Source organism: Ctenocephalides felis, unplaced genomic scaffold (genome assembly GCF_003426905.1).
Source record: "Ctenocephalides felis isolate EL2017-DRISC unplaced genomic scaffold, ASM342690v1 CF-g0.4_SCAFFOLD_03571, whole genome shotgun sequence".
In the NCBI taxonomy this organism is placed as follows: domain Eukaryota; kingdom Metazoa; phylum Arthropoda; class Insecta; order Siphonaptera; family Pulicidae; genus Ctenocephalides; species Ctenocephalides felis.
This window is the reverse complement of record NW_020539725.1, coordinates 44,876,921-44,895,122: the sequence shown is the minus strand read 5'-3', so window position 1 is coordinate 44,895,122 and position 18,202 is coordinate 44,876,921. Positions and strand designations below refer to the sequence as shown.

Below are 18,202 nucleotides of genomic sequence, written 5' to 3'. Positions count from 1 at the left end.
GTAGCCCAAACAAAATTCATTTTTATAATAGATGAGCGAAATAGCATTATATTTGACAAAATGCAGAGAATAAAATTGATGATTTGAAATACAGCCTGAGGCCGTATTTTCATTTTATTGAATCGAGTTTGTGCAATTATAATGAATATTCATAGAATATTAAAGGGGGGGGGTCTAGTAGCCTGCTTTAAGGCTTAAAAAAAGCGATTTTTTTTGGTAAAATTGTCTTCCAAAACTAGCCAAGAATTATTCCTAAATTTTCAGAAACAAATTCATATTATTTTGGAATTACAGAAGAAATAGTGAGCATCAAGCATGTATATAAGCGGAACGAAAACTTCGACGCGCGATTTCTCGGTTTTGAATTTTTTCAATTCTTCCTAATTGGCGGGAAAGATAGGAAAAAAACTAAATGTCCTATCGAAACGAGATAAAATTCTTTGTATTCAGGATTAAATTCTATTCTAGTTGAACCTAAAAAAAACTTATAAAAGAAAAAAGTTATAATTAACCCACTTTTTAAACAATCTACAGTGAACTTTTGTATCAAAAAACATGATTTTTTATTCAAGTTGTGAAAAATTGGAAAATTTTCTCATTTTTTCTGGATTTTTTAGGTTCAACTAGAATCTATACTATTGTAAATATATATTTGTTTTGATTTTTTGTTTCAGATGGTGACCTGCATCTTTCCTGCCAAATGGCATTTTTTCAAAATGCTATAAAATAATTTTTCATAATCCTATTAATTCAAAATATTTTTTAAGCCTATTTAAAAAATCATTCATATTTTTTTCTACTACGGCGTATATACATAGTACCGGCAAAATGCCTGTACCCGGCACATTTTGACATATATTTTAATGAAAAAAATTAAGAAGAATATTGAAATATATAACAATAAAACCTGATTAAATATTTATTTCCTTCCCTAAAAATCCCTCAATTGTTTTCATCTATATACCATTCAATTTGGCATTTAACTAGCCATTATAATTTTTTTGTAATACATTCCAAAACACTTTCGAATACCTATAAATGCAATATATACTTATAGTCTATGCAGGCAAAATATCAAACTATTTAGATGTATATAAAAATATTGAAATTATAAAAAAATAAGTGAAACAGAACTCAATAATTAATCCATGTAGCATTGCATGTAAAAAGTTCTTTTTATGCTCAATAACAAATACAATTCAATTAATCATTAACAATCAATTGGTATTCTCAGGACATATATCTGTGTATAGCACAGATATTATTTTACTTTGTTTCTAATTGATTGATTATATAATTAAATATACAATCAACAATATACAACTAATATAATCAAATATAATTTAACCGATTATATTTCTTTTTAATGACAGTAATTCGGAAAATAAGGATGGAAGTAAAAGTTAATTAGTATAATAATATTAATATAAAAAATGAATATGTTTGTTAATATGCATTCAACTATGTAAAGTTTTTCCAATTATTTTAACCATATTTTCATACTTGTAAGTCAAATAATTTGTACTATTCTGTTTACTTAATAAAAAAAATTCTTACCTGTAGCTAAATCAAGTATGAGACTATCGATTCAGTCAGCTCGTAACCAAAAGTAACGCCATTGCACTACAACAACTATTCGTTGTCAGCAGTACTTTGCGTTAAGATATACGGACCCAATAATTGGCCTGTTGATATAAACAAAGCATTATATAGTTTTCACATGGTAATATCAACAATTTAAATATTATCACATTAGTTGTATAATAACAATTTAAAATAATTGTGCATGATTATTAATATCAGTTCATACGTGTGAGAATGCACATGATCTCCAATATATAACTTTATATTTAAATTGCCAGATTTGATATTACAATATAATATAGCTCAAAATATTTCAACAATTGCTTATGCCTAATTCCAAATTCATAGGCTGAAGAAGCTGAATAGGCTTTTTTAGTTATTGCAATAAATTGATAAACCAAATAGATATCTTTAAGAAATTCTTTATCTAAAGAGAATGAATTTACTATAAAAAAATATATTTAGTTTTAATAACAAAAAAAAAAAGAATAAGTTCAAAGTACTATCACAAAATAGAAAACTATCTGGTCAGGTTTTAGCAATAGTATGCTATTTTCTATTTTGTGACAGTACTTTGAACATTTAGCAATAATGTCTTAGAGAAATGACGATATATATTGAAATGTATGTTAAAACATTTGTAGAAAAAAAAATTGTGGATTTATTTATCATCAATAATAACACAGGTGTGGAAAAGTATGATGGAATTAATCTCACAAATAAGGTAGGATGAAACTATTTTAAAATCTTATCTTTAGATTGTTTACATTGACATCATTCCATAACGCATTAAATACCTAAATTGTTTTTAAATTAAAAGAAATACTTTTCCAACAGATAAAAACATTAATATAAACATACAAAATATAAGCTTACAGAGCACCACATGACTCAAAGTTATAATCTATCCTTCTCAAACATAGATTTATCAGTAATAAGTAAGATAGTAGTTTTGCTCACTGTTTCAATATTTACGAAAGATATATATATATATATATATATATATATATATATGTGTGTGTGTGTGTATATTTCTGATTTTCAACGTATATGTCAAAGATGCACCAATACAACTGTAATTTCTCTACTAAATTTATGCTAGATCTATTAAAATTTTTTGTGTAAGCAATTAATCGTGCAAAGCGAAGATGAATTTGCAAGTAATAATACAATAAAATGGTCAGGAATTTCTTTGCAGAAAAATATTTAAATTGATTTCTACCAAATATTAAAAAAATTAGGATTGATTCTAAGTTATGAGGTTCAATTCGATAATGCGATGGTTTGTCAATTATTTGTTGACAAATTAAAATAATATAACATTATTTTTCAACATTAAATAGGTAAATATATTTCAATAACATGATTTTTAAAATACATATCTAGACCTTTATACATCTTCAAATTCTTACTCAAGATAGCATTTGTTAAGTAATTTCACAATTAAAATTTAATGTGTCTTAGAATATTATACAACAAAACCCATTATTCAAACATTCTTTATTTTTATGGTTGTGTGTACAAATATATGTAAACAAACAAGTTATTAAACAAAATTGAAGAAATACTAAAGAAAAATACTTTTTTGTAGTTTTATAGTAAATGAAAGCCGATAAATTGCCACACCCCCCTCCCGTGTGAACAAGTAACTTGAGGTGTAGGAGGCGATGAAGCTATTCTTCCGACCCGTACTAAGTTGACATTTATACAAAAACCAAAACATCACGAAGCTCAAACATGTAAAAACGAACAGTTAGAGACAATTTTGTAAAAATTACACATTTTAAACTAACGAACTTAAGAATTTAGCCACTAAATACGATGTTTCAACAAAAATAAAGACCTTGGCTTAACCGTCCTTGCATACAATGGATCTTGTAAATTAAAATGTATACCACAAAGGCGGGAATTCATGTCACTTTTCACAATAAAAATATAAATATGATTTACACATATTTTTCTCTGAAGTAAACATTATTATATCTATGAAATACATATAAAGCCCGAGTAATAATTTTCCCCAATATGGCGGGCAATGTAGCATCTCTCTAAAATTGACTTCTAGACGTAAAATATTCGTATTACACATTTATGCGTGCGCCTGTACCATTATTAAAATAAGAAAAATATAAATCACGAATTTTACGTAATTTTGCTCCATTTACCTGTGTTTTTAGGGTAAAAATCCACATAGAAATGAGGAAAAACACGGAGCAACACAACACAAGCAACTTTACAGACGGGCTCTACTCGCCGCGACAAACTACCGCGATGGCGACGTCGGACTATGTTAAAGTAGGTCCATTACTCTTAACGATATATCCTAAATCATATCAATAATTCTTTAACTGGCACACTAAAACTAAATAATTATTTAAAACAAACACAATTCACAACTTTTTGTGCATTGATGGTAATCATTCTTAAATATTTTCGAAGATTTTATACAGTTCATTTCAACAGAGAATTTAACATGGCGGCTGTGATGGCCATGTACTATGATTGTATAATGCAATATATATTACAAACACGGATAAAATAAATGTACAACACTGCAGTTAATTTATACACATTTTTATTATCATTAATTATTTACAACAAACACATATTTTAGATCAGCCTCATATACACAAAATTCTATCAATAAAATTCACAATGGCGTTGTTAGTCCTATAGAAATAATTTAATGGCGGAAATTATATTTACAGCACATTTCCATAACAACCAGCGTACACTTTTTCGTTAATTTGTAGTAATTTGTTATCGTTTGATTACATGTGCATTTATATTATTATTATACGATTTAATTTAGTTAATGCGTGTGCTACTACGTCATCATTATATAAAATTCCGCGAACACGTTTAGTTTCAAAATGGCAGCCGCGGGAAATTTGAAAATAAAGATGAATAAAAGAAAATTTTCCAGGAATTTATTTATTTCAAATTTATTTCATTATTATTTATTTTAAATTATGTTTTATAATTACTATTAACACACACCCCACACCTCTTCAAATGCTGTACACAGTTTACTGCATGTAAGTGCAGCTGATAGAGGATAATTGCTGATAGAAATTGTTTCTTCTGCATAATCAGTAGAGGCAACTCCATGAGCAAATGCCCCTACAACTATTGCTATTGGATCTTCTGTTGTAGGTACTAGTTCTCTACAATTTGATACTTTTGTAGAACTAAATGACATCAAAATCTTTTTAACACCTACTGGTAAATGATCAGTGATTGGATTTTTAATGACTTTTAATAATTTCACAGGTCCATCCGATGCTCGTATACTAAACTTATGTAAAAGTTGAACTGTAAAAAGTTAAATTATATGAAATTAAAATTTAAATTATTATATAAAATATTCTGGAAATTCATGCATACCCATTAGCCCAGCAAATCGCTTAAAAGTTCTTGGAATTCTTGTTTGTGGATTTACTTCAATTAGAACATTTTTTTGAGTATGAATATATACTTGTAATAATCCAGCTCGATTAAGAGGACTATCCATTAACATTAATAAACTTTGATGTGTGATATCTGGTCGGCAAGCACCAGGATCTAGGTTATTTTTCTTCAATATATGTGCATGATCGTCGCAATTCAATAGTTCAAACGTATTTCCCACCTGTCGCATTGTATAAAAATAATCAATATATATTATAACATACTAAAAACCTTCTTTAAAGTCATATTACCTTAACGCTTTCTAGTTGTGCTCCTTCGAGAATTATTATTAATCGCTTCTCTTGATTTTTTAAATGCGCAGTCACTAAATGTTTGGGAAGGGGATCAAATTCAAATTCATCCTCTTTAGTGTGTTTACGTTTTTTACCCATGTTTTAAATTAAACTTGTCTTATCTTGCTGTTTTCTTCACTTGACAGCACGTGCAAAGTTAGGCTATGTACCAAATCAAAAATGTATATTGATATTTAATATTTTTAGGTTTCATGCCTGTGTGTTTGTCAACCAATCGAAATATGGCGGTTCTTTCAAATTGTAAAATTTCAAAATTATCGACGATATGTGCACTGCTTATTAGATTACGCGCAAATCTTTGCTGTAAATAAAACTAATGATTTAAAATACAATTTCTCGCCTTAAACATATTTATTTATTTACAATTTATTTATATGCCAAAATTTTCTTAATTAAGAAAATTCTAACTTATAAAAATTAATAAAACCTCATATTTTATTTTCAAGATTTCCAAAAATTGGGATTTTGTTCAAGTCTTCTTTCAAAATTGGTATACCACTTTTGTAGTGTTGATAAGGGCACATAGGTTTCTTGCGGATTGGGTTCCATATTACTTTGTGTAATAGCAAAACTACTAACATAATTAAAAAAGTTTTCAAGCATTTTCTGACCAAATGTTAGATATGACTTCGTACTGGCCTGTAAAAAAGATATATTAGAATAATATTTGATACAGTTACATGAATGTAATTTTTTATATTGTATCTTACAGTTGCCGTAGTTTGCTGCAATACATTTGCTTCTGGTTCGATTTGAACTCCTATCTGGGCAATATGTGAAATTTGTTGATTACCAAACAAATTGTAATTAGAACTTTCCATCTCATTTAGCTTTTTCAAAGTAGAGATCTTGAATATAGCAGAAGGTTTAGTGTTTGAAATATATCCAAGTAATTGCCAATTTGGTGGGGCTGTAGGGTCAGGCCAACTGAAATGTACTGAAATTTAAACATATATTAGTATGATCTGCTTGAATTAATGTTATTCCGTTTGAAATATTTGTATTAAATGTTTACCTGACGCAGCATAACTGTCTGGCAGAGGTATAGTCCCGGTTAAAAAAACAACTAAATGATTTATATTGTCAGCATCCTCAATATTAATTAAGAACTGACTTTCTCCTACTTGTTGGAAGTTTGTTTGTACCTAGAAATGTCAGATAATAAAAATATAAAAATACAATATTTTATCATATTGACATAAATTTTCAATGTATGTATAATGTATTGAATAAGCATCAAACGCATCATGTAGTAACAAACATAGTAATTTGTACCACTTGCATTATAAAAAAAGAATAATGATATTTTAACTGCTAATATTATATATTTTATGCCTCATTTGAATGTGTAAATAAAATTCCGTATATATTGACTAATATTACAAAGCTTTAATTTTTTTTACATAGAGTAAAATTTTTATTTCAACTCCGTGAGATTTAAATGAAAGTTATGTTAATTAACCTATTTTTAAACACTAGTGTACATACAAGTCGTCCTGAAACTATTACTCCTAACATTATTATGCTAGTACAGATAAACCTTCACAAATATAGCATATAGACAACTATTTCAACCACACTTCAACATAATATAACGCAATCAAACAACAACAACAAAAGATCAGGAATTTTCAAGAAGATTCTACTACATTCTATTCGTGCTGTCAAATATATTGTTATATTTTGATTTAAAAGTTGGCAACAATGAACAATGAATGTAAACTTAAAATAGTTTGTTAAAAATTTGAAATCTGTAAACACTTTTCCGAATATGTTCAACATTATGCTTATTTATCTATGTTCAACATTTGTTAAAGAACTGTTAGGCGAATATTTGCACAAATTAAATTTGATCTATATCTCAATAAAATTATATAAACACACATATAGAATTATATATTATTTTACTCGTAATTTTAATCTATTTCATTAGGTTCTCGCTCTCGAATTTTGAACGATTCAAAATGACTTGTAACGTCGAGAAAACATAAAATTAGGAAGTCAGATTTTCTGGCGAATTGAAGAATAAATAATATGTATAGTTGATAAGGTTCAAAAAGTGAATGAAGATTTTTTTTATTATTATTAAATCCCTTTATTTTCAAAAACAAACTTTTCCTTCCAATAGTTAAAAATTTTACTTTTTTCCCCATCAATGTGTCTTACAATATATATATATATATATATATATATATATATATACAATAATACTAATACAACTCTTCTGTTGTTCATTTTCAACAGTCATAAGCAAAAGACAAAAATTTCCTAGCACAAAAAAACTTTTTATTTACACTTTGTTGTACTTAATTGATACAAATTCATGTTTACTTTATTAAAATAAGTTTATTAAAATAATAATAATAAAGTAATATTATTAATAATTTTTATGCATATGTGAATCATTGTAATCTTATTGTAACCTAGTTTCATAGGAATTCATATGGCAACAGATGTATCTGGTATTGAAGTATAAATCTAGATAAATGAGTAAATATAATATTCAGATCAAAAAGTTAATGAAAATAAACATTATCTTGAAATATGTGCACATAGTTTTGAATATCAACAAAGCGAATTATACATCTGCATTGTAAATACTTTTTGATCTATAGAGAATAAAATATTGCAGAGCATGTGACAATGCTATTACACAGCCAAACATTTTACCTATAGCAAAAAAAACTTTTTCAAAGTATTTAATAACAAACTGTTAGAATACAGTAAAATATGCAACTGCTGTTTTAGTACTCACAAGACACATTATTATTATTGGGAATTTTAGTTAAAATGATAGATTGATCTACATATCTGGTCATCTGTAAGATTTTTTATTCATCTAAAAGACGATTATGCAACTATAATATAATAAGACATTAGTAACAATACAAAAATGTATACACAAAACTTAACTTGACATAAATATTACAACAACAGTCTTTTAAAAATAGAAACTAGCTATAACAGTTTTTATAAGGTTTGTTGAATATCATCAAATATATTTTTAAATTTAAATAAGTCTTAAATTTTTTTACTTCATTAATTCAAATGATTTCAAGTATTTCTATATAGTTATGGAATAATTATGTTTAAAATAAAAAACTAAGATATTAAGAATTTCAAAGTAACCACAGATCACTATTGATTTAATCACCAAATGTACTTAAAAGGTAAATTCTATTCAATGTAAATTCAGCTTTCATCCTATTAAAATAAAATTTACCTAATACTGTTTATAAACAACAAAAGCAACAAAATGAATAAATTTCATTAAGCTGGTATCTCTCGTCTTTAATCTTTAGGTTTCCAAATTTTTAATGAAGATCGTTCTACTTCTATTTCAATTTTTGGCATTTCACAAACCTGCAACAATATTTTTTTTGAATAAATTTAGTTAATAAATAAATAGCGTATTTCCTTAAATTAGTATCAATGATTTATTTAACTAGGTCATATTTCAATTTCAAAACTGTGTTTGATTAACATCCAAATTAAAATTTAAGTACGATTAATCAAATCTTTAATGTATTTAATCACATTCAATTATATTTTTGCCAATGCTATTGTGTAATCATAAGGAATAAGGAATTAAATACTTTAATACTACATAGAATAGCTTAGAAAGTAATTTTTTTTTTCTATTAGTACATACTTTACCTTTGTTAAAAATAATGTTTCGACTGCTTGTGCCATATGAACAACATCATCAGTTGCATTATTATATATGTAACAATTTGAAAATACATAATTGAAGTCTTGAATGCATTCTTTTCCTGTCCAATAATAATTATTTTCTAATCTCTTCTTTATTGTGTTTAGATCCATAGGATTTTTTATAAGATCATGATAATCCTAAAACAAATGTATTTTTAAATAATAAATTCTAACTTACGGCTATTGAAACATGACATATGAACATATAATATGTTACAATATACTGGAACCAATTGAATATTTCATGAACATACAAAAACTCAGGTTTTATGCAAAGACAGAAGATTAATTTAAAGCAGATAAAGTACGAATATCAATAATTCACAATCGTAATTGGTTTAACTAAAGTAAAATTTGTTAAGTGGTTCAGATGTTGTTTGAGATAAGGCACGGACTAAATCAATCTAAATGAATAAAGAATGAAATGTTTATAAATACTTCAAACATTATATAAAAACGTTTGATGAACATATTGCACAGAGCATGCAAAGAAAGTTGGCCAAGTATTGCCAATTGCCCGTAAGAGTTGATAGGAAGGACTGTACAAACAAATATTCAACAAACATCTTGAACAAATTAAATCATGGTACTTATATTCATCACTTACAGGTAAATTTTGTTGTATTGCATCTACAGGGTGATGAAATGGCCAAGCATACCGATGACTATATACAGCTTTTAAAACAGGGTTATATAGGAATAAAAGTTGATTCGTCAATCGTCCCGGTCGGTCTGATGGAACAACTGGTGGTTGAACGATTCCATTGACGGGTTCATTTTTAGTATTTTCTTTCTCAGACTTTGACATTCTCAAATTTTCGAAATAAAACTGATGAAAAAAATCAATAACGCACTTTAATCAATATTAAAACAAGCATCAATATTTGTGTAAAAATTTACACTGTCGCGAAATAAAAACATCGGTCTTTACGTCTGATGTCAAGCAAGTGTTTTTAAGTATTTTTTATAACTTGAAAACATAGAGACCAGTAGATATTTACCTAGATTAATTTGACAATTTGACAATTTGACACTTTGGCACAACTTCACGCGTTACTCAATAGAGAGGCAAATTTAAATTTTTATATTGAAATATTCTCATCACTGTTAAAACAAATTGAAATTCAGTATTTATATGTAACTATATATATTTTTTTAAAAGAAATTGAATCTTTGACAAAACCCTTTGTAGTAAATTCAATAATGTTAGAGAAAATATCAGAAACAAAAATAGTTTTAGGGATTTCACGAAAAACTGATTCACAGTTACCTTAACATCATCATCAAACATAATAATAATTAAGGAAGGTATATTAATAATTAATTTATAAATCATGTATAAATAATCCATTTACATATATATTTATATCAAAAATGCTATTAATTATTATTAAATTATTTTCTAATCTCTTCTTTATTGTGTTTGAATAATTATAATTTCTGATAAAATATAGAAAATAAAAGTGACAGAGTAGTACTTTTTATAGTGACAAAGTAAGTAAATTTTTATCGGCAAGATAAACTGATTTTATAAACGCATAAAATATACAATAAAATATAATGAAATTTTCATTCTTTCGAAACATCTTAAGACTAGATTTATGATTCACTACATTATATGTATATATATATATATATACTTATTTATTTTAATTATTATAATTTAATAAAAAAATAACTTAGTTTTATATAAAATAAACATTTCGTTTAGAATCTGTGGCTCCCTCGTTGAGCACCAAATCCTTGTTGTTGTTGTCCTCTATAATTGCTCTGTTGATTAGTGAAATAAGATTGCTGTTGACCAAATGACGATTGTTGTTGGCTGAAACTTGATTGTTGGTGACCAAAGTTTGATTGTTGTTGGCCGCCTAAATTGTGTACTTGGGCACCAGCATTTCGGTGGGTTCCAGCACAACTGGTGACATTTTCAATACCATCGCAACTGTTGATCAGCTCATTGAAGGCACTTCCTTCGCCGCAGTTGTAGAGACGTGGTTTTCCGGTAACGCACAAGAAGTAATGTTGGCAATCGTGAGGAGACCTAAATAAAATTTTAAAATGCAAATTAGTTGATTTGCACTAAAATAAAAGCTAACCAAAACAAATTTAATGAACGTTTACAACTCTTTTGAATGTAAAAAACTTCTTGATTGATTAGAAATTGTATTCAAAAGTCTTAAAGTGATTCAGATTATCGTGAATACTTTTTAAAGTCATTTAAACACATAAAGTCGTTAAGAACAGTTATAAGATGGTTATAAGACACATAAAACGCAGTATTATAACATTACCTGATGAATTGATGTTCAGGTTCACCAAGACCAGGTGTGTGTGGAACAGGTGGGCATTTGAATCCCAGAAATGCTAAAAACATTATATTGCTTCATTTATTTATTTATTTTCAAATAATAAAAATCTTATATTTATATTGCAATTTATATGTTAATCGGTTTATATATACATATATATGTATACATATTTATTTTATTACATATTTATAGCTATATATTCAAATATATGTAAATATAAATCATTTTAAATGTTTGTCGTATTTTGAGGCAGATGAAAACATTTTTAATTACGAGTAAAGTAATCAGTGGTAAATTTAAAGTAACAATTTTCTTCTAAAATTTTAACGGAAAATATTTAATGAACAGTTTTCATTTCTTTATAATAAGTTCTCATCTTGAGGATAGCTTCCCGGATAAGGTGGCCCTCTGCGCCTTTTTTTGCGGCCTGTGAATATATTATGATTTCCATAATGGTAATACTAGTTTTATATAAATTGAAACTAAAAAAGTGTAAAGGATATACAATGTTCAGTAATTTTATGGCTTAAGGGCAAATGCAAAACTAGACTACGCGATTGCCGGCTAAATTAAGGTTTGCTGACGAAATTAGCCATTTATGCTTATTTATCTATGTTTGTGACCTTATATCAATTAGAATATTATTTTACCTTCGGCGTCACATTCGGCTACAAGATCTGGCCAATCGCATTGGTAAGTCGCTTGGTTGAAAGCAAGCCCTTCTGGACAGTCAAATACGTAACCGCGCCCATTTGCACAGTTCATGAATTGACCACAATTTTTGGAATCCCCTAAACGATAGTAGCCAAATTGGTGTGGACATTCATCGGTTGGCTGTGCTTGTTCTGCAGAAAACCAGGAAAGAAAATTAAATAAGAAAGGAAATAAAATTGGTTTGAATTTTTCTGATGTAATTTACTAAAAAAAATATAAAGATAATCTTCAAAGTATTTTTATTTGATTTTTTTATAATTTAATTAAGCCCTACTTAGATATATACAATAAATGATTGGTAGTTAAATTTGACTTAATTTAGAAAAAAAATAGAAAAAAAATTAGGAAATTATTAAAAACTTACGGAGTCCAGAACGTCCTTCACATGTTACATCAATTGGGTATTGGCAAGGATAAGTATATGGTCCAACATCTTTATTGAATAATAGACCATCAGGACACAATTTTTCTTCTGGTACACCATCCTAACCAAATAATATCACTTGTCAATAATAAAACGATACAAAGGGAATTTAATCAATAATATTATAATTATCTTCTATTTCATCCTCTAAATTAAATTTTAAGTTTAGTAAAATGTTTTTTTTTTTAGAAATTCACCTTGCACTCGATGTAAGCATCACATTGACTAGTAGGATAACGACCGAATTTTTCTGGACATCCGCCACCTCCTAGTGACAAAACTGTAAAAGAATAATAGTGATAGTGAATAAAATTATAATTTTATATATAAATTTTATATGTGAGTTTAGACATTTACTTTCTTCAAAAATTAATATAATAATTGTTTGTAAATACATAAACTCTATGCATATACTTAGCCTAGGATTTACAGTAGGGCAGTCAGGGCAAGTGCCCATGGCGGCAAATTTGGAAAGTGAGAAAAAATGTTCAGAAACGTTTAAAACGTAAAGATATACAAAAAGTTTCATTTTCAATTTTGTTGCGATTACTAAATTTTTAATTTTAACTACAAATAACGTATCCTACGGGAAGTTAAGAAGTTCGTCAAATGTGCCTGTGACGAAAGTCCTTAGTGCAAAATGTAAAGACTTATAATTTTTTTTTGTTAGAACAAATATGAATATTTTGTTACATAAAAGGGTAATAATTTTTTGCTATCGTATAGATATTTTTGTTTTAGAAAAATGAGACATAAAAACTATTTAAGTAAAATTTCAGTGATGAGGCGACATTTTCGTCAGTGCCCCTGGGCGCTAAATTTCTAAATGCACCCCTGGATGTATGCCATACCTTGAGTATGTAAAAATAATAATGTATATATGTACATTTTTGTTAATTAATCAATGATTTTAGTTAGTTAGCAATATTCCCTATAGAAGTACATCTACACAAAGCATAATGTTATACCTGGCACCTAGACATCAGTAATAACCATTAGAAAGTATTTAGCTATATTTAAATATCCATTAGATAATTTGCATAATGTGTCATTTGAAAGAATGAGGGTTTTCATGACATAATAAGCCGACAAACATTCAATCTTGGCGCCTCAAAACAAATAAGAATTTATGTCCCTTTGGAAACAATTGATTTTAGAAAGAACAATGCAGAATGATTATTGGATTCTGCTAAGCCCACAATGTGCGTATGACAATTAGAATTTGTTTTATTGAGTAATAGATTCAAGGCAACTGTCGCAACAACAGTTTGAAATTAGTGGGCTGTAGTTTATATTCTAAAGCTAAATTTAATTTTATTGATTTATATTTACAGCGCGCACAAAAAAACTTATATTAACCCTTTCCACTCGGATGCCGCCGCTCCGGCAACAAACTTCATATAAATCTCGAAATGAGCGAGTGGAAAGGGTTAATATATTTTGCAGAGAATTCTCTAAGTTGTAGAAATAAATAATAAAACTAAGTTTCTCTACCAACAAATTTCAACCTATTACTGGCAAATGTACAACATAAACAGAATAACTGTAATAATTTATAAACAATCATATATAGTAAGTTATTCCATTACTACGCCTTTGGCTTGAATGAAGTTTTTAAAAATAAAATTGATATTTATAAATAAATATTTTATAAATGTGTAAAAAAATTAGATGCGCTACTTTTACGCAATTTACTGACTGGGTGGCTTGATTTATCGCACGTCACTCCACTTGTTTGAGTTAATTGCACGAATAATGAGAATAATTTGCTATTGTCTTAGTAATTGATCTTTTATGAAGGTTAAACATGATTTAAAAAGCCCGAGCTTTAATGTAATTATCATTTGTAGTAAATTGAAAAAATAGAGCTGTACTTATGATATATCGTTTGAGAATTATAGCTATAATCTAGATTATATACATTTATATAGATCTATATAAATTTACTAAATATATTTCTATTATATTTTTACGTATCTCACTCTAGTAAAAACGTGTGCAAATTCTGCGGTATGAATTATATATACTAATTGCAAAACTAATTTGCATTTGTGATGAGCGTTTGTACAGTTTATAATCTACAATAATAAAGCCAAACCGATACAATTCGTACTAGCAATTAGTAAATAAAGTAATTAGTAAAATGTACTAGCAAAAATCATGTCATTTTCCGGTTTTAATATTTATTTTATTTTATTTATTTTATAATTTTCAATAATAAAATTTTTAAGTATTTTACAATTTTTCATGAATTTTGCTGAAACACTTTAGTACATTTTTTTAAAGAAGGCCCTCTCAAAGTCGATCGGTTTTAAAAATTTTAAATTTAAAGTTCAACAAAAGGTCTTAATTCTTGACAACTTGGGACAATTGTATTATTTGATTGAGGTCCTGGAAATGTTATTCACAATTACAGTTCCAAAGTTTAAATAAAGAAGCTTAGTAAAAATTAACCACAATAAACGAATAAGGATTATAATTCCACCAGAGCCTTTAAGTTGGAATAAAAAGCTCATAATTTTCAAAGAATGCGAGAGAATTGTTTTTTTCAAATATTTTTTTCAGCTTGACTACAAGTTCTGAGACACCCTGTATATAAACCAAAAATACATATCCTCAATTCAGGTGAAATTATAATTTACCAGATAATTTTTTGCGGAGGTGCATTATATTATTTTAATATTATTTTATTTTATTTAACAAATGAGAACTGTTGGGCATATTATGTTAAGTATAATAATAAATGTATATTAGAGTGGGTCGATTTGTATGGGACAATGCATGGGACATAACAATTTATTTTAGAGGTATGGTTTCTTAAGAAAAGTATCTTATTTTGATCCCTAGAATCCTAATATTATATGTGCCTAAGTTACCTTTAAATCTACCCGCCCTAATGTATATATAAGAATACAAAAACTTTCATATATTTAAACTTAAACAATTTAACTTTCAATATATTAACAAACCGGTGTCAAAATTATATGACTTTACCATGGCCACACAATGATTCAGATGGCGATTTATCGTTTCGACATGGGATTTGACATTTTAAATTTTCTAAAACACATAGATCAGACAGAAAATTAAAAGATTTTAGGAAACATTTATGCGTTTCTAGAACTCACTACATAATAATAATATTGAAGAAGAAGCTATTATGACATTGCAGAATCCAATGTCAATGTTACCAAACGAGAAATTGGACATTGGATATTACTTTTTTAGTTTTTTGTGGATATTCGATTATTACATATATGCTTTTATTACTTTTTTCGATATACATTCGATTATTACATATATTATATATTGCTTTTCTCCAATTCAATTATTTTAGTTTTTAATTTTATTTTTAGTTTCAACTGAATGAAGGCTAGGATTATAGCCGAAACGTATGGATGTAAAATAAATTTTTAAATGAAATTCATATTTTTTATTGATATTATACCCTATATATAAAAAATATAGTAAAGATTTAGTGTAGTGTACCTAAATCTGAAAACTCGAATACTCAATTAATATAGCGATTGAAATGCATTTTTGATCTGTTAATAATTCTCAAGAATAATCTGTTATGGTATTACATAAAAAGTATTATTCCACCCTGTGCTCATTTTAATAATTCGCTCTTCACAAAAATTAACATCGGCCCGAAACGAAAGTGAAAACGCAAGTGTTTCGTCAAATCGATTAGTTGGGTTTGTAAAGGTAAACATCGCTTGAATTAAAAGATATGAAAATACATGAGAAGATTCGTTAAATGCATTGAGCAATAAAACTATCTGGATGTGATAATTGACATAAGATTAATGGTCTTCTTGTCAGTTACGTTTTCTGCAATTGTTTTTAATGTTATAAAAAGCACATGATCAATTTTTGACTATATATGATATTTTCTTCATTTGTGTCGTATACCTACGTTGTAAACTTTGAAAATTTTTACCAAAATGCAAGTTCGATTTGATAGTATAGTTTCCTCAATTATATAGAGATGATCTAATAAAAAGACACATACTTAATTGATCTTTGAACAATACTGAATAATTTTAAATTATTTTCTATATATTTATTACTATTATTTTCTTACTTTTTTACTATTATTATCTTTAATTATTACGACTCTTTTATTATTATTGCCTTTTATATATCTTACTTTTCTGATATATTTTCAGACTTTTCTGATTTTTTAAAATAATATATTATTTAAATTAAAATACTATCATGCAGTATTTATGCAGTAGGCATAAATAAATAATTATTTTGATTAGAATAATAAATAATAAATTATTATATTGAGAAAGTAAAAAAATAAATAATATTTTTTTTGATTATTATTTAATACTCATAATAATAAAGTTTAATTTATCAATTATATTAAATTTTCAAATAATGTTGATTGAAAAGTTGCACAGAAATTGCATTTAAAAAAAAGCAAGACAAAATCTAAGGAAATACTGTATGTTATTAAAAATAAAATTTAAATAATAATAATTTAAATATATAATTATTTATTTATTATTTTTCAAATATAATAATTTATTTATTTTTTAAATCAAATTAAATATTTATTGAATCAACCCCATTATTGTTTTTTTTAACTTCCCGTAGGGTAAGTTTAGTAATCGCAAAAAAATCGAAATGATTTTTTTTTTATATCTTTACGTTTCAGAGGTTTCTGAAAATTTTGGCATACCTTGAAAAAATGGATATATGTGTGTGTATGTGTATGTGTGTGCGCGTGTCTGTGCGGATACAAATTTTCGTCAACGGGAATACCAATCAACTGATTTAAATAATTCAAAAAACATTCGATTCGCACTGATAAGGAGACGTGCTGATTAGTTTTTGGCGGGGGCAGGTCTAGCTGTTGCGAAGATACGGGGCAAAAAGTGTCCAAAACGGTAACTCAGTTTTTAAGATAACGGAGCGATCGATTTTAATCATTTAAAAAACATTTTACTTGTATTGACAAGATGAAGAACTAATTAAATTTTTGGAAAAGGAGGTCCAGTGGTTGTAAAATACTCTCAATAAAAATAAAGTTAATAAAAATGTCATTTGGCGGTCGAAAATGTTTATTGGACATATAAACAACAAATTATCAGATATTTTATATAGCTTTTAATAATGTGTAAACATTTTGTGTAAATTCTTTAGGGTTCCGTACCAAGATTTCAATTACGGTACTGGAAGTTCCAGCAATTAGCCTTAAGGCACGATACCATGCACCCCACTAGTTTTATTACTATTACTCTATTATTATTATTACCGTTTGTGTCTCTTATTATTCTGATATTTTTTAGACTTTTTTGATTTTATTAATTAAATTAAGATACAATAATACAGTTAACATAAATAAATAATTATTTTGATTAGAATAATAAATAAATTAATATATTAAGAAAGTAAAAAAATTAAATAATATATTTTTTATGATTATTTACTCAAAAGAATAAAGTTTATTAATCAGTTATATTAAATTTTCTTATAATGTTGATTGAATAGTTGCGCAGAAATTGATTGTGCACTTAAAAAAAGCAATATAAAATCTAAGAAAATACTGTATGTTATCCAAAAATAAAACTTTTTTTGAGCTTAGTATTAAATAATCATTTTAAAAATATAATTATTCATTTATTATTTTTTAAATATAATAATTTATTTATTTTTCTAAATCAAATTAAATGTTTATT

At 26.7% G+C, this 18,202-nt stretch overlaps 6 protein-coding genes across 7 annotated transcripts in view; all 6 read right to left on the bottom strand.

Annotated features, from left to right (window-relative positions):
- Positions 1 to 4,361, bottom strand: part of LOC113385461 (homeotic protein female sterile-like) — a 70,377-nt gene extending 66,016 nt beyond the window's left edge. For both annotated transcript variants that reach the window (XM_026623313.1, XM_026623314.1), the window contains exon 1: positions 3,750 to 4,361. The gene's annotated coding sequence lies outside the window, so the exon portion shown is untranslated. The remainder of the gene's footprint in view (positions 1 to 3,749) is intronic.
- A 148-nt stretch (positions 4,362 to 4,509) lies between these two features.
- Positions 4,510 to 5,489, bottom strand: LOC113385464 (ribosomal RNA small subunit methyltransferase NEP1). Its single transcript, XM_026623316.1, has 3 exons — positions 5,286 to 5,489; positions 4,972 to 5,215; positions 4,510 to 4,899 (listed from the first exon to the last, which is right to left on the bottom strand). Exons 1-3 carry the CDS (start codon positions 5,424 to 5,426, stop codon positions 4,574 to 4,576), a joined length of 711 nt encoding a protein of 236 aa, XP_026479101.1. The 5' UTR covers positions 5,427 to 5,489; the 3' UTR covers positions 4,510 to 4,573.
- Positions 5,490 to 5,689: 200 nt separating this feature from the next.
- On the bottom strand, positions 5,690 to 6,999 carry LOC113385465 (protein OPI10 homolog). Its single transcript, XM_026623317.1, has 4 exons — positions 6,837 to 6,999; positions 6,364 to 6,493; positions 6,059 to 6,285; positions 5,690 to 5,987 (listed from the first exon to the last, which is right to left on the bottom strand). Exons 1-4 carry the CDS (start codon positions 6,864 to 6,866, stop codon positions 5,790 to 5,792), a joined length of 585 nt encoding a protein of 194 aa, XP_026479102.1. The 5' UTR covers positions 6,867 to 6,999; the 3' UTR covers positions 5,690 to 5,789.
- Positions 7,000 to 8,622: 1,623 nt separating this feature from the next.
- LOC113386805 (bromodomain-containing protein 3-like) lies at positions 8,623 to 10,040 on the bottom strand. Its single transcript, XM_026624563.1, has 3 exons — positions 9,670 to 10,040; positions 9,006 to 9,200; positions 8,623 to 8,711 (listed from the first exon to the last, which is right to left on the bottom strand). The coding sequence occupies exons 1-3, from the start codon at positions 9,868 to 9,870 to the stop codon at positions 8,640 to 8,642; spliced, it is 468 nt and encodes a 155-aa protein (XP_026480348.1). The 5' UTR covers positions 9,871 to 10,040; the 3' UTR covers positions 8,623 to 8,639.
- Positions 10,041 to 10,587: 547 nt separating this feature from the next.
- The window catches only part of LOC113387004 (protein obstructor-E-like), a 26,584-nt gene continuing 18,969 nt past the window's right edge, over positions 10,588 to 18,202 (bottom strand). Inside the window, exons 4-6 of the mRNA XM_026624765.1 lie at positions 12,022 to 12,216; positions 11,354 to 11,426; positions 10,588 to 11,103 (exon numbers count right to left, since the gene is read on the bottom strand). Of these exons, the coding sequence (XP_026480550.1) occupies positions 10,770 to 11,103; positions 11,354 to 11,426; positions 12,022 to 12,216 (602 nt within the window). The 3' untranslated portion in view covers positions 10,588 to 10,769. The remainder of the gene's footprint in view (positions 11,104 to 11,353; positions 11,427 to 12,021; positions 12,217 to 18,202) is intronic.
- Positions 12,427 to 18,202, bottom strand: part of LOC113384742 (ribosomal RNA small subunit methyltransferase NEP1-like) — an 8,649-nt gene continuing 2,873 nt past the window's right edge. Inside the window, exons 4-6 of the mRNA XM_026622505.1 lie at positions 13,478 to 13,484; positions 12,707 to 12,789; positions 12,427 to 12,570 (exon numbers count right to left, since the gene is read on the bottom strand). Coding sequence (XP_026478290.1) covers positions 12,427 to 12,570; positions 12,707 to 12,789; positions 13,478 to 13,484 — 234 coding nt within the window. The remainder of the gene's footprint in view (positions 12,571 to 12,706; positions 12,790 to 13,477; positions 13,485 to 18,202) is intronic.

Excerpts from the sequence above, each read along its gene's own strand:
- LOC113385464 (XM_026623316.1), bottom strand. The coding sequence starts at position 5,426 with ATGGGTAAAAAACGTAAACACACTAAAGAGGATGAATTTGAATTTGAT. Across the intron at positions 5,216-5,285 it reads CACAACTAGAAAGCGTTAAG|GTGGGAAATACGTTTGAACT; the intron begins GTAATATGACTT and ends ACAATGCGACAG. Across the intron at positions 4,900-4,971 it reads GCGATTTGCTGGGCTAATGG|TTCAACTTTTACATAAGTTT; the intron begins GTATGCATGAAT and ends AACTTTTTACAG.
- LOC113385465 (XM_026623317.1), bottom strand. The coding sequence starts at position 6,866 with ATGTTAGGAGTAATAGTTTCAGGACGACTT. Across the intron at positions 6,494-6,836 it reads TAATAGTTTCAGGACGACTT|GTACAAACAAACTTCCAACA; the intron begins GTATGTACACTA and ends TGACATTTCTAG. Across the intron at positions 6,286-6,363 it reads AGACAGTTATGCTGCGTCAG|TACATTTCAGTTGGCCTGAC; the intron begins GTAAACATTTAA and ends TTTAAATTTCAG.
- LOC113386805 (XM_026624563.1), bottom strand. The coding sequence starts at position 9,870 with ATGTCAAAGTCTGAGAAAGAAAATACTAAAAATGAACCCGTCAATGGA. Across the intron at positions 9,201-9,669 it reads CAATACAACAAAATTTACCT|GATTATCATGATCTTATAAA; the intron begins GTAAGTGATGAA and ends CATTTGTTTTAG. Across the intron at positions 8,712-9,005 it reads AAACATTATTTTTAACAAAG|GTTTGTGAAATGCCAAAAAT; the intron begins GTAAAGTATGTA and ends ATATTGTTGCAG.